This window comes from Nesoenas mayeri, assembly GCF_963082525.1.
Source record: "Nesoenas mayeri genome assembly, chromosome: 5".
NCBI lineage: Eukaryota > Metazoa > Chordata > Aves > Columbiformes > Columbidae > Nesoenas > Nesoenas mayeri.
In genome coordinates this window covers 42,640,597-42,653,405 of record NC_137548.1, presented here as the reverse complement: position 1 = coordinate 42,653,405, position 12,809 = coordinate 42,640,597, and the positions used below count along the sequence as shown (strand labels likewise).

Genomic DNA, 12,809 nt, shown 5'->3' with positions numbered 1-12,809 from the left:
TGCAGAGACTCTGGCTTATGGAAAAGGCCAAAGAAGAGAACAGCTCCTCATTTATGAGCGCACTGCTGTAATGTCTTGCTTTTTTATACTTGGCCTATTAAGTCTTCAGGGGAGTAGAGAGAAGTGCTGTGTTTGTACAGCGAAACCTTCTTATGTTATATAAGCATGAACAGCTTTAATTAATCAAACAGTGCATAAAAGATCCGGGAGGAATCCAAAACAAACGGAGTGTGTGGTTCCCCTTACCCTTTTGCTGCTTGTTGACTACGGTTTTAGACCCCCTGAGCCTGTAGTGTGTCTGCTAAACTTGCCTCTTTGCTGAGATGGCAGCCCGGTAGGGTACAGAGAGCTCGCCTTGGGGAAGATGCTCTCTTGTTGTGCCTCTGTGACTTACAGTCCCTTCTTTCTTGTCATCTTTTTTGCTTATATGTCCTCAATGTAGGGCAGGATGGCCGACTGAATGTCCTTGGTGGGTTTCTGCAGCCAGAACAACATTAATACCATCTATCCCTTGAAGAATTAGTGCATTTCTTTCATGCTGCTCAAGGGAGCAGTCTCTAGAAATACTATTAAATGTAGTTTTCCATTGAAATATGACTTTAGGGATGGTAGTAGAACACTTTATCAGGCTTGGTGTCATTGCTGCTCATGCTGTTGTGGATGCAAAACTTATCCATATTTAAGGAAAATCTTATTCCCAGTACATCCTCATAGAGGAAAGAAAAGGAAGAAAAAATGAGAAGTCTTCTAACAATCATATTATCAGAGATAATTATAGAGCTGCATTTTTGTTGCTGGTGGTTGTATAACACAGCGAAAATATATGGTGTTGGTCACTATAAATTTAAATACATCCTTAAGAGTCTTCATGGCTGATGGTGAGGTCCACTGTAAATCAAATTTAACTTGAAACTCTTTTCTGAAGATGGGTAGCATTCCTATAAGACAGACAGGCCACCCCTCTTTGTGATTGCAAAGGAGTATGTTTTCATCTCTCGACTATGCCCTGGAATTCACTGTTCAATTGAGGGATTTTGTTTTACTTTTTGTTGTTTAAAGCTGTTCACACTTTCATTTGTAGATAAAAAATTAGGACTGATATTTCCATTATCAGTCTCTTGCTGTGGTGCCTTTGCAGGAAATGAGATTGTATTGCTATGATGCTGGGAAGTACCAGTCTGGTAACTTGAACTGAACAAAAACCAGAAGCACATCTATGGGCTGGCGGAGCAGGGGGAAGCTAGAAGTTAAGGGAATAAACGTCTTAATGTCTAATTACTTGGAGGGGGATTGTTGTCATCTTCTTTCCTCCTCCCAAATTGGAGGTCAATTCTAATCCAAATAAAGCTAAGAAATTATTATTCAAGCATTTGAGGTATCTGGACTCTAATACTGAGTAACCATGTCACAGAAAGTGTGTGCCAGGAGTTGTGGATATATGCAGGGTAGGAAAAGAGTGTTGTTATCTGTCTAGCATCAAGGAAGGAGGTGGTACTGGTGCAGGATAGCTTATGCAAATTAAGGCCAAGTTATGCATGAGAAAGAATTAAGAGTTAATTGCAGAGGAAGGTTTTCCTTTCAAGTAGGATGCAAGGCTTTTAATACTCCTATTAAAATATATCTAGTGGATCTGATGAAATAGCCACTATATGAAATCCCTACCATTTGGATCACAAAGTAGTTAAACAAAGCTGTTAAAGCATCCAGCAGGAGAAAAAAGGGTTTATGGTGCTCCTGTTAAGTATCCTTCAAACAACAGCACTTTCCCTCAGTGTTTCTTTGAGCACTGCTGCTGTTTAGCATTGCAAGCAGAGCTCACATTGGGAGTGGGCTTGATTCTTATACGGGAAGCTTGCTGGGGTTAGTTGTGTGAACTAGTAATAAATAAACGGTGGGCTCCAAAGAGTCCTGAGAAGCAAACTTCTCTGTGTTGTGGATAAGCTTTTTGTCTATAGGTACGTGTAGTACTTCTGTTTGCACAACGTGGGAATCACGTGGGAGTGTAGCATATAAAGAGAAAATTAATTGTAGTTGCTTTCTTTATTTACTCTGTCTTACTCATGGATAAAATGCAAACATCCAATTTTATGATATATTGTTACCATCTTGGAACTTGGAGCTCAAAAAGAAAAACAGAATTGACTGTCATTCTGTACTTGAGTAACCAATGTCTGTATATCACTCTTGCTCAGGTTGTCTCCTGCTGCATATTATGCTCAGAGGATGATCCAGTATCTTTCCCGGAGGGACAGTATTCGTCAACGGTCTATGCGGTACCAACAGAACCGTCTCCGCTCTTCCTCCTCCTCTTCTTCCACATCAGAGAACTCAAGCCCATCTGTAGAGGGAAACGATCTGGAATTTGAAGATTTTGAGTAAGTGTGCATGCTGCTTCGACCTCTTGCTGGAGTCTGTTGTCAGCGTGAGACTGCTTTGTGGCTTCCTACTGTTTACCAATCAAAAACATCTCCAGCTTCCTTTAGGAACAGGTCAAGTCAAGTCATTCAGTCAATAATTAGAGCAGTGATTCCTACAAATGGGTCTTGTCATTTCTATTATGAAAATTAAGGATGCTTTAGGCTACCGTCAACACATCAGGCTATTTTGACCAGATTTAAAAGACTGGTTAAATAAAGAAAAGGAGAATCTTTTTGTCCCATGGAGCAGATGGGGAGCCAAGAGCTTACTAGAGCCTTCACATCTTGATATAGAACAGGAACCACTAGGAAGTTTTGCAGGACTTAGTTCTTTGGCCTAAGGCTGTAGGAGACAGCCAGACATGCTCAGTTACTTTTACTTGTTCCATCTCTACAACTCTGTCAAATTAGCTGAAGTTCCTGTGATTGGTTTTTTAGAAGATTTGGTGATTGTGAATCCGTGTTAACACTTACTCTCCTGTAAGGGGAGCAAATGGCATCTTCTGTCAAAGTGAGGATTACTGCATTCAAACATTAAGAGTGCTCCTGTAAGCCACTGTATTTCCTTCTGAGTGGTTCTACTGACAAAATTTTAAAGTCTGCTTTCCAGCATCCGCTTTTGGACTTCTAGCGGTACCCAGCGTAATCCCAGCAAACAAATTTATTGCAAAGGCTTCCCAAAAAATGGAAGTATAGTAACAGTTTGTTCAGATGGGATGGAGACCAAAAGCTCAGTAATTTAGATTAAAATCTATTTTAGCAGAAAAGAGAATATGAACTTTCTAGTCTGTCTTCAGTCATTTTCTTTAAAATATGGGATTTTGCCTGGGCACTTTAAGTATTTAACCGAATTTTTTCCCCCTTTATGTATATTGAAATTAAAACATAGGATGATTCTGAGCATGGCCATAGTAGTTGTCTACGGTGGTAATGCAGTAGGGAGGGGCGTTTGGGAGCTGTGAACTCCTCAAAAATCTGTGCTTTTATGTTGCTGCTGCCAGCAGAGGATGCCATCAACTTTGCTACTATTGCAGCTTTCATGTTCACTTGCTGCAGTGGCACATACTTGAGATGGCATGTTGTTAAAGCTCCATGGCCTCTGTGTCAGGGTAAAGTCCCTTTATGAAGGACACTGGTAACACTCGCTGTTCCCAGAAAAGCAAGATATTAATCCTTTTCTGCCTTCTTAAGTGGTGGTAACTTTTTTTTTTTTTTTCTTTTCCTGTAGAATGTTGTTCTGTGGAGCTGTCATTTCATGCTCCAGCAATTAAATATCCAGAAGTACAGGGGGAGTGAGTGTCTTCCTCTGTCATTGTGGCCTTGTTTATGTAAGATGTAAATGAGGGCAGATAACACAGAAAAGTCACTGCCTAGTAGCTTCTCCCAAGCAGCTGCATGGTCTGGAAAAGCAGAAATACGTGGCTTCCGGGCTCATTTTGTGAGGCAAGTGTGTCACAAGCATAGCCCTTAATATTTCCATTATTCCATTTCATTTGGCTGTGGTGGCTGGTTCGGCTGGGAAAAGAATAGATGGTAAGGTCTTCATTCATAGAGCCATGCAAATGCCTGCAGAGAAATGTGTTCCCTTGCAGATAATATTCAAACAATAAGAGCACCGAGTCAGGGAAGCAATTCAATCAGCCGTGCTGAGGTTGTCTTTCATTTCATTCTGAGTGAAGTGTTTATTCCTTACTGTGCAGTGGCTGAATTTGTTGGTTGAATATTTCATATTGAATTCTGGTCTGTGCATTCAAGATGTGCTGTCTTTTTCCTTCTCTACTTCATTATTTCTCCTGGCCACTTAGAGTGAGCTGCTGGGCGGGGGTCCTTAGAGCTGGAACTTGTCTTGTGACTCATTTGATTTCTTCTGCTGACACTTCACGATGAAATCTCTTATGCAGAGTTCTTCTTTCTCCATTTGGCTCCTGTATCCCTCCTTCTTTGCTTGCTCATTTGAGCAGACTTGTGTATTTCTTTCTTGACCTGATCTAGATGCTCTGGCTTGCCTGCTTCTCCAGATCTGGTGTAGGACAGGGTGTTACTGCTGTGTCTAGCTGTCTGCAGCTTGTGCTTTTCTCCTGGAATCCAGTGAATATTTTTAATGTAAAAGCCATAGCAAGTTGCCTTGATGCTTTATCTTTCCAAACTTATTAATGTAATTGGTAAACTTTCTCTCTTCTTTCATTTTCCTAGAAATCTGGAGAAAGATGTAAGGAGCATTGAATAGCAGTTGGTATTACTACACATAGAGCTCTGGGCAAGGAGTGAGCCCTGTGTTTGTGCAGGGTGCCTGGTAGACAAGCCTTCCTCAGATGTCATCTTTTATGGGATTCTGACTTTTTTTTCTCCTCTAAGATTCATTATTGTATCTTTTCAACTTTGCTTCCCTGGTTACATAGTAAGGGGCGTGAAAGACGTGGTCTCTGCACTGTTTATGCATATGGCCTCTAAATCTGAGCTAAAGCCTTCCCTCTTGTGTGTCAGCCGGATGGTATTATTTCCTCCATGCAGTTTCTCCAGAATCTCATTTGAATTCATTCATAAAATATTTAGTTTATGATAGAGATAGCAATAGCAATAGTGTTGGTCTAAGATTGTGAGGTAGAGTGGGGTTTTTTGTAGGTGTTAGTAATATCCTTCCATAACACTAGGTTTTACAGACAGGGGAGGAGGAGGGAGATACAAACTATACCTGTGTTATTTGGTCTAATAAGATGTTATCACTCTACATGCGCTGCCTGTGTTTAACTTGTCACTGTTGTCGTCTTACTGCTTACTGAATACAACTGACAACTGTAAACTTAGTCATGTCTTCATGAAAGCATTTAATACTGTTTGTAATATATATACAGATTGTAATATTAGGTTATTAACAGATAAATTGATATGAGTGGGCTTTAAGGTTAACTTTAGCAGAATCTTAAACTAAAATGAAAAGACTTTTTACATTCTGGGATAATAAACTTTGAATGGAGAATGATGTCACTTTAGTCTTCTAGCATAACTGGTAAAAATAGATTCTTCATAGACAAGTCATAGATGTTGAACTTTCTAATTTCAAGGTCTTTTTTGAGTGTCTTATGTTTGGATTGCATGTGATGTTTCTGCAAGTACATGTCGGCCATCTATGTCCCTTTTTGTCTGCAGTAAGTGTGGGTGAGCAAATGCACAAAACCAGGTTCACTTTATCTGTCAGATGGAAAAGCAGATATGTAGGACAGTGCACCAGCTCTCTGTCTGAAAGACTTTCTAAAATCCTTCACTACAGTTCTGTAAAGGCTTTCAAGCCAAGGGTAAAGGTGTGACTGTGGCTGACCCCTGTCTGCTTTTGAGAGTGGGCTTCCTGGTACAATAAAGATATGAAGGAGCTTAGAGAATACTCTCTCTTGATGTCCACAGCTTTTCCTCTTTCTGTTCTCTCCTTTTTTCCTTCTTCCCAGGAGGATCTCTGCTGGTGTGGATCCATTCAGTTTTGCCATTGTCACAGACTAAGAAGGTCTCTACTGTGTCTCTAATACAAGAAGGCCTTTACCTCACAGGCCTGAAATCTTGTTTTGGTGCTTTATGCTTTTAATTTCTTTTGAGACACCTTCATTTGAAGCATCTTTTCTTGTTAGCTTATTTAAGAACCTTGACTTGTGCATTGGTACTGGAATATTAATCAGGAACTGCTTGGAAGCAGTTGTGTCTAAACTAACATTATGCAACGAGAGAGAGAAGGGGGGACAATGGCTGTGGTTAGTAGTGTGCACTTGGCTAGGAGCTGTAGATTTGGGCTGGGATTCTGTTCTCCTTATTGCTTCTCAAGTGGAATGGTGGAAGTGGGTTTCAGGGAGGGTGTTGCGTGTCATGGTGAGAATAGGCATATGGTTTGCTTAATGGCTGAGAAAGAGGTTTTGAAAAGTTTGAGTGAGAAGGGAGAAAGTTGCACATTGCCACTACTGAATTAACTTCCTCCCTAGCCTTGTGAAGGAATTCCATGCTTGTGTTTAAATCCAGTCTCTTACCATTTCAATCTTACTCTACAGCATCGTTTGCTAGATACACAGAGCAATGGGAGCACTAATCTGCAGAAATGCAATCAGTTCACAATGCACTTACTCTCTTCTCTTAGCAGACCTATTGCTAAGAGCACATGGGTAGAACTCGCACTCTGTACAGCCAGTCTTGCTCTGTACTGCTCTCCTTCCCAGCTGTTCACTGTGCATTCGTGTATTTCAGAGTGGTTTTTCCTTCCTGTGACAACCTTCAACTTCTGCAAAAGACACTCTCAGAATCACAGAATGGTAGGGATTGGAAGGGACCTCGAAAGATCATCTAGTCCAATCCCCTTCAAATAGGAGCTGTTTTTTCTTGGCAGAAAAAAAGAGAGGAAATTTTGATTGGAAGAGACCGTCAAGTTCATTGAGTCCAACAATAACCTAACTCTAACTCTAGCCCTAAACCATGTCCCTAAGTACCTCATCTATACACCTTTTAAACACCTCCAGGGATGGTGACTCCACCACTTCCCTGGGCAGCCTGTTCCAATGCCTGACAATCCTTTCCATGAAGAATTTTTTCCTAATATCCAAGCTGAACCTTCCCTGGCACAACTTGAGGCCATTTCCCCTTGTCCTGTCACTCGCTACTTGGGAGAAGAGACCAACACCCAAGCTACAACCTCCTTTCAGGTAGTTGTAGACAGTGATAAGGTCTCCCCTTTTCTCCAGGATAAACAGCACCAGTTCCCTCAGCTGCTCCTTGTAAGTCTTGTGCTCCAGGCCCCTCACCAGCTTCATCACCCTCCTCTGAACTCTAATAAAAAGATAGGAATGGCTAAAGTTTTTATGAGACTTGAATTAAGTATGGAGCGTTTGATCTACAGCTCCAGAACAGTGAGACAAGTTCTGTCATTGTAGAGAAAGACATGCAGGGAATCTCAGAAGTAAGGGAAGGAGTTTAGTCTGCAGAGTGACTATAGCATAAGTTGACACCTCAGAATGGATGGGATGCCAAGTGCTGAGTTTTGATAGAGCGTGATGAAGGTGGGTTAGAGAGATGACTTGGTCAATGGTAGCCTGTTGGTGTAGCATTAAAAGGGTAGCATGTCTGAACTGCAAGGTTTCTACAACTAATTATTAGGCTGTTTGTGTGGGGATTTTGTTGTTGTTTTCAACTTTCTTCTTATCATCTTGATGTTAACATTTGAGGTTAACAAAAGACATGGTAGGAGATGTGAGAATCTATTTGGGCTATTCACATCACTTAAATGCCAATGGAAATGTATTTTTAAGATCCATGACACATCAGTATATTGCAGAAAAAGCAGCAATTTTTTTTCTGGAAGTCTTAGATGGGACAGTTTGCTATCTGTCTTTCTTACTTGGGCAGCTACAAATAATATTCTTGTTAGTAATTTGTTATTTGAGCTCAGATAAAGATCTTAAAAGCAGGATTGCTGTTTGTTGTATGCACCTGCCTTTGTTTTCTTCCCAGAGCCCTTTTATCTGTGGTTTTGATGCTGTTTCCTCTGCCTGTTTCTTGGCTCATATGGCTCTGCCTCATTATTTTTTATGAAGATGGACCTGCTCACAAGACAGACCTAGGTTTTGTGGGTCTTGTTGGTCACTTTGTGTGTTGGCTTTTTCCTCTCTGTTATAGATTTCTGGAGCAGTTAGCACTGGGATGTTCCTTCCAGATACACAGAAATCTATGTTAATTATATTCATCATCTTAAACACAGTTGCAGGCTAAGAATGCTAACAAGTCTGGGATGAATGGGGGTGATATTGAATCTGCTCTTTGAACTTCATTTTTCAGGGATTAGTGAGAGTCTTAGCTTGGCTTCTGATGTACTCATAGTTGCCTGCAGCTTCATTTTCCCTATTATTTTTATCTTTATCTTTTGTGACAGTCTTTTATATTCCCCTTGGTCTTAATGTCTAATAATACTGCCTGGGTGCAGTGACAGGCAAAGGACTGTTTCCTTGCAGCAGTACTGCAGGATATTGCTAACCTCTCCAGCATAATGTTGTTTTACCATTAAGTCACATTCCAGCAAGGCAAGTATCTTTATAGCAGAGCAGTGAAAGAATGAGTGCCTTTTGAAAGATGACAGTTGCCAGAAAAGCTCACATCATATTCCGTAGTGTTGGTTGCCTGCGCTTGTAGGAACAATTTTGATATCAAGATGGTACCCTTCATCCAGCTGAGTTTTTCTGCTACTTATGAGCCCAGCTCATAGTTGTCCTTTTGCTTTTATTTTGTGTCTGCGAAACTGCTAAGTCATACTAGGTCACCTAGTAGGTGATGGCTGATGCTAATGAGAGTGATTAGGAAGCAAGTTCTTAATAGTGTGTTGCTGCCCACCCGGAGTAGGCAGTGGTTAACCTGGGGTCTAACAGATTAGGGTTGTTTGTGCAATTATGTTTTCATTTAAAATAATAATAATAATAATAATATAAATTGGCTCTTACTTTTGACAACTTTATTCCAGTATCGAAGCCTGATGGGGCAGCCTTTTGTATATTTGTGCTACAAACCTTGTTCAATAAGCACTAGTTGTGAAGTTTCTAAGTGATTAGAAGTAGCATAGTGATGTTTTCCCTAGTCATGCTCATGTTTGGATGTATGTTTGAAAATGGCTAATTAAGGAGTCTCAGAGGAAGTGTCATTGTAGTACTGGATGCCTTGGCCTTTTATAAAACACCAAATATTGTGGTTTCCATAATACTCATAGACCAGGTCTAGACTGGGGATTAGGCATTCTCTACCTTTGTCTGGCCTCTGATGTTTTTGTTTTCTAATGACTCACTGTAGCTATGGAGTGTATCAATATCGTTCTAAAATGTGTCATCAATTTGGAAACCCACCACACAGAGAGGTGATTAAGATTGAGACAGCTGGACAGTACACCTAGATAAGAGTGTCTCTTTCTGGTTCTAAATCAGTCTTTCTCTGAAGCAATTAATCCTTGGCATTTAATGGGTAAGTGCTGCTGTTTCTCTTGACCAGGTGATAAATAATCTCTTAGGTGATGCTTCTCTGAAACACTTGATCTTCTGAAATGCCATTTTTAATCTTGTAAATACATTTTCCCCTAAACAGGCCTCCGAGAGGTAAACAAGAATGGAGGGTTTGTTTCCCTCTGGTCAGGAGAGCTATTAGTAACTTAGCGGTTTCCTATTTTGTAGGAAGTTTTAGCTGGTAAATAGATTAAAGTTTTCCTTGGTGTTCCTGTGAAAAAGCTGCTAGTGATAGACTGGCATTTTAGCCTTCAAATGAACATAGGAAAATGGAAAGGCACCATGTCTTGGGTGACTTACGTAACTTCTTTATCAATTACTGTATTCTATGGCTGTGTTAAAAATCTATTCTTCTAGTTTCTGTCTTTCCAGCTAGGCAGCATCATTTTTTGTGTTTTCTCTAATATTTTTATTCTTTAATTTTGTTTGGCTTCCAGTGTTGTACTTGGGAGTTTGCTCTGCAGTCCTAATACACTTAGTGCCAGGAAAGGCTTTTTGTGTAGCAGATGCTTCTTTTTGCTTAAGTTTTCTTGTTTCTTGTTGTCTCCTTCTGTTCTGCCTTAAGTATTTCTCCTTCAGTAATGGTCATATCCTTCAAAGATGGGTAGACAAATTAATAACTTTTCGTAGTTACCAGATTTTGTATATTATTTCAAATCAGTATTTTCATTATTTTGATGTCTGTGGATGTCAATACTTGTACCCTTTTTGACAGGACCGGTGCTCCTGACTTGTTATTTGTATCTACAGCCTCTACTCAGAGATAAGTCAGTTGTCTTGAATCTTTTCTCTTATACATAATCTTGTTTTTCGGCGAGATACCCTTGTCCTCAGAGCCATACATAGGGTGGTTGCCTTTTCCTGGGTTGAGTTTACAACTTCTCCAAGATTTAAGGGCTGTGAGTGAAGCAGCATATACTGGATGGAACCTGTTTGGTTTTTTTTATGATTGACACTAGTCCTACTGATCCAGGAGTTGTTATTCCAGTTACTCTGTCTCTCTGCAGAGTTACAACCAACCTGCAGTGTGGCTTTTCCTTTTGTCTTCTAGGAAACCTGTATCTCACTAAAACATTCAGAATGTCAAGGTTTCATTTATTACATGTTCACCTCTCTGAGAGGCTTATTTCCTAGAAATGCTCCCAGTTTCCCTGACTTCATTTGTAGGAGATGCTCAGGATCTTGTAGGATCAGACAGAGGAAAACTAAAGTTTTAACATGTTTCTAGTATTTGCTGCTCCTCTCAGTTGTAAAGCTAGTAGTTAACTTTCTATTATAGTTTTCCCAGCGCTGTATGTCCCTTACTCATCAGGATGGTGCTAGAAAGTGATAGGCAGGTTCTTAGAATCACCAACAAACATGATGTTTCCCTCACCACCTTTTTCCTACTGTTCCTTTGTGAAACATAGTACTCACTTTATCTTGTAGGCCTGTGCAGGTCTTTTGAGTACACCTTCCCAAGATATTTATCATCTGTTTCCATCTAAATCAGTAGAGTCCTGTGAATTGCAAGAGCTCAGGATCTATTTCTTCTTTTGTATGGCCAGTTGAATATGACGTCCTCCAGGTACCCTCTTCAGAGGCAGACTTGACTAAGCTCTAAAGCCAAATAAGTTTGCATTTTCTGGTAACCTCCTCTGAGCTCCTGTTATGATCTTTGTGCTACTCCTGCCTTCATTGATTTGTGCTACTCTTGCCCTCTGTGCTACCTCCTCTGAAGTAACCTCCTGCAGTCTTGAAAAATTGATAGCAAGTAAGTGGAGATACTAAACATTTGAAGTACCGAGAAAAGGTTTGGTTTTTTTTTTTTTTCCTGTTACATCAAGATGGTGCAACTTAATCCAGTGCCAACCCTTAAGGATATTACTAGATGCCACTTAACCAATTATTTAGCATTTCTATTTTATGTAAGTGTCTAACCTCTGCAATAGAAATTGATTTAGCATTTTAAATTGGACTGCATGAAACATGATAAAATGCCAAAAATATGGAACAATTGGCTTGGTCTGATATAATTTGATTCTTATGAGCTTGCATGGCTTACTGGTGCTGGCTCTGATAATTAAATGACTTTTCAAAATGGTCATTGTTGACCTAATTCTATTGGCAGTGCAGTCAGTGGGAGTTTTAATATTGACTACAATGGCAACAGTTAGACGAACAGATTGCATTAGAAATCCCATGCTGTGTGTTTAATTTCACTTCCTGATACAACAATCTCTAAATATTAAAGAGAATTCTTGCCAAGATAGGAAAGCAGAACATGGCTTTTTTTCCTTTCTGAGAGTCTTGACTATCTTTTTTATCAATTCAGTTATTAATGCAGTAGCCAAGTTACCAGATGAAAAAGAATGCCTTTTTCTCCAAACTTTAGGATGCAAAGTTTTATATCTCCTTTTCTGTTTTCAGAGCTGCTGTTGCTGCTCCATTATATTTACCTTGGTCAGCTTTTCTCTCAACAAGCAAACAAGACAACAGCAGAAAAATCCAAGGAGATTTGACTGTCTTGGCCAGTTTAGGATAAACCTTCATCCTTCTTATGCCCTTTTAAAGGTCCATAAATCTCCTGAATGTTTGCGAATTGCATTCTTTTCCTGCTCCACTGTGTTACTGTTAATGCTATTTTTCCCCTACCAGCTCGTATTCTCCATATCGCTGTTTTGATTTGTCCCACAATGGTATCTGAACAAATTATGAGTAACCTGAATTTAGAGCCAGACCCTTAAAGTTGTTTTGACCATTTGTTGCTTCTTGCAGTTTTCCTCTTGAGACAAATTAGTCTGTTAATAATTATAGTATTAAGTCTCTCTTGTCACCTTACATGCTGATTACTTCTGATTCTTTCTCTGCATCTTGCTCAATGGATTGCTTAGTTCCTTCATTTTTACTTTTTCACTGCAGAAGTTTCCCTGTGTTGTTCATGTTTGCTGGTGCACTTAAAGGGTATTGCAGGACACTTTTTTAGCCCTGTTACAGCACTTGCTGTGACACTTCCTTGTTTCGTTTACTTTTGCAAGGTTATTGAGTTGCTTTACAGAAGAAGCTTTTTTTTACGTAGAGACACACTCCGAGGGATCTGCTTTTGCAGGCTATGTTAATTAAATTGTCCACTGCAAATCATTGGCTAATGAGTCTGTGTATAGCTGACACTAAATAGAAAGTAGAGCATTAGATTTTCATCAGTACTTTAGAGAACTTTGGAAACTTTTCATTTCTTGTAATGCTTCACTCTGGCACTGCAGTCGTGCTAACATCTGCTCTCCTCCGTCAGCAGGCTGCATGTAGTACAGAAATAACACAAAGTGCCACCCATCTTCACTGATCTGTAGGGGTTTTTTTTATTTTCCTTTTTAGAAGGTGCAGAAATAATCTTCAGCTGGCACCA

At 39.9% G+C, this 12,809-nt stretch overlaps 1 protein-coding gene across 4 annotated transcripts in view; it reads left to right on the top strand.

Moving 5' to 3' along the window:
- Window positions 1-12,809, top strand: part of AMBRA1 (autophagy and beclin 1 regulator 1) — a 134,075-nt gene that overhangs the window by 38,688 nt on the left and 82,578 nt on the right. For all 4 annotated transcript variants that reach the window (XM_080345376.1, XM_080345375.1, XM_080345373.1 and 1 more), the window contains one exon: window positions 2,193-2,375. In XM_080345376.1, the coding sequence (XP_080201502.1) occupies window positions 2,193-2,375 (183 nt within the window). The remainder of the gene's footprint in view (window positions 1-2,192; window positions 2,376-12,809) is intronic.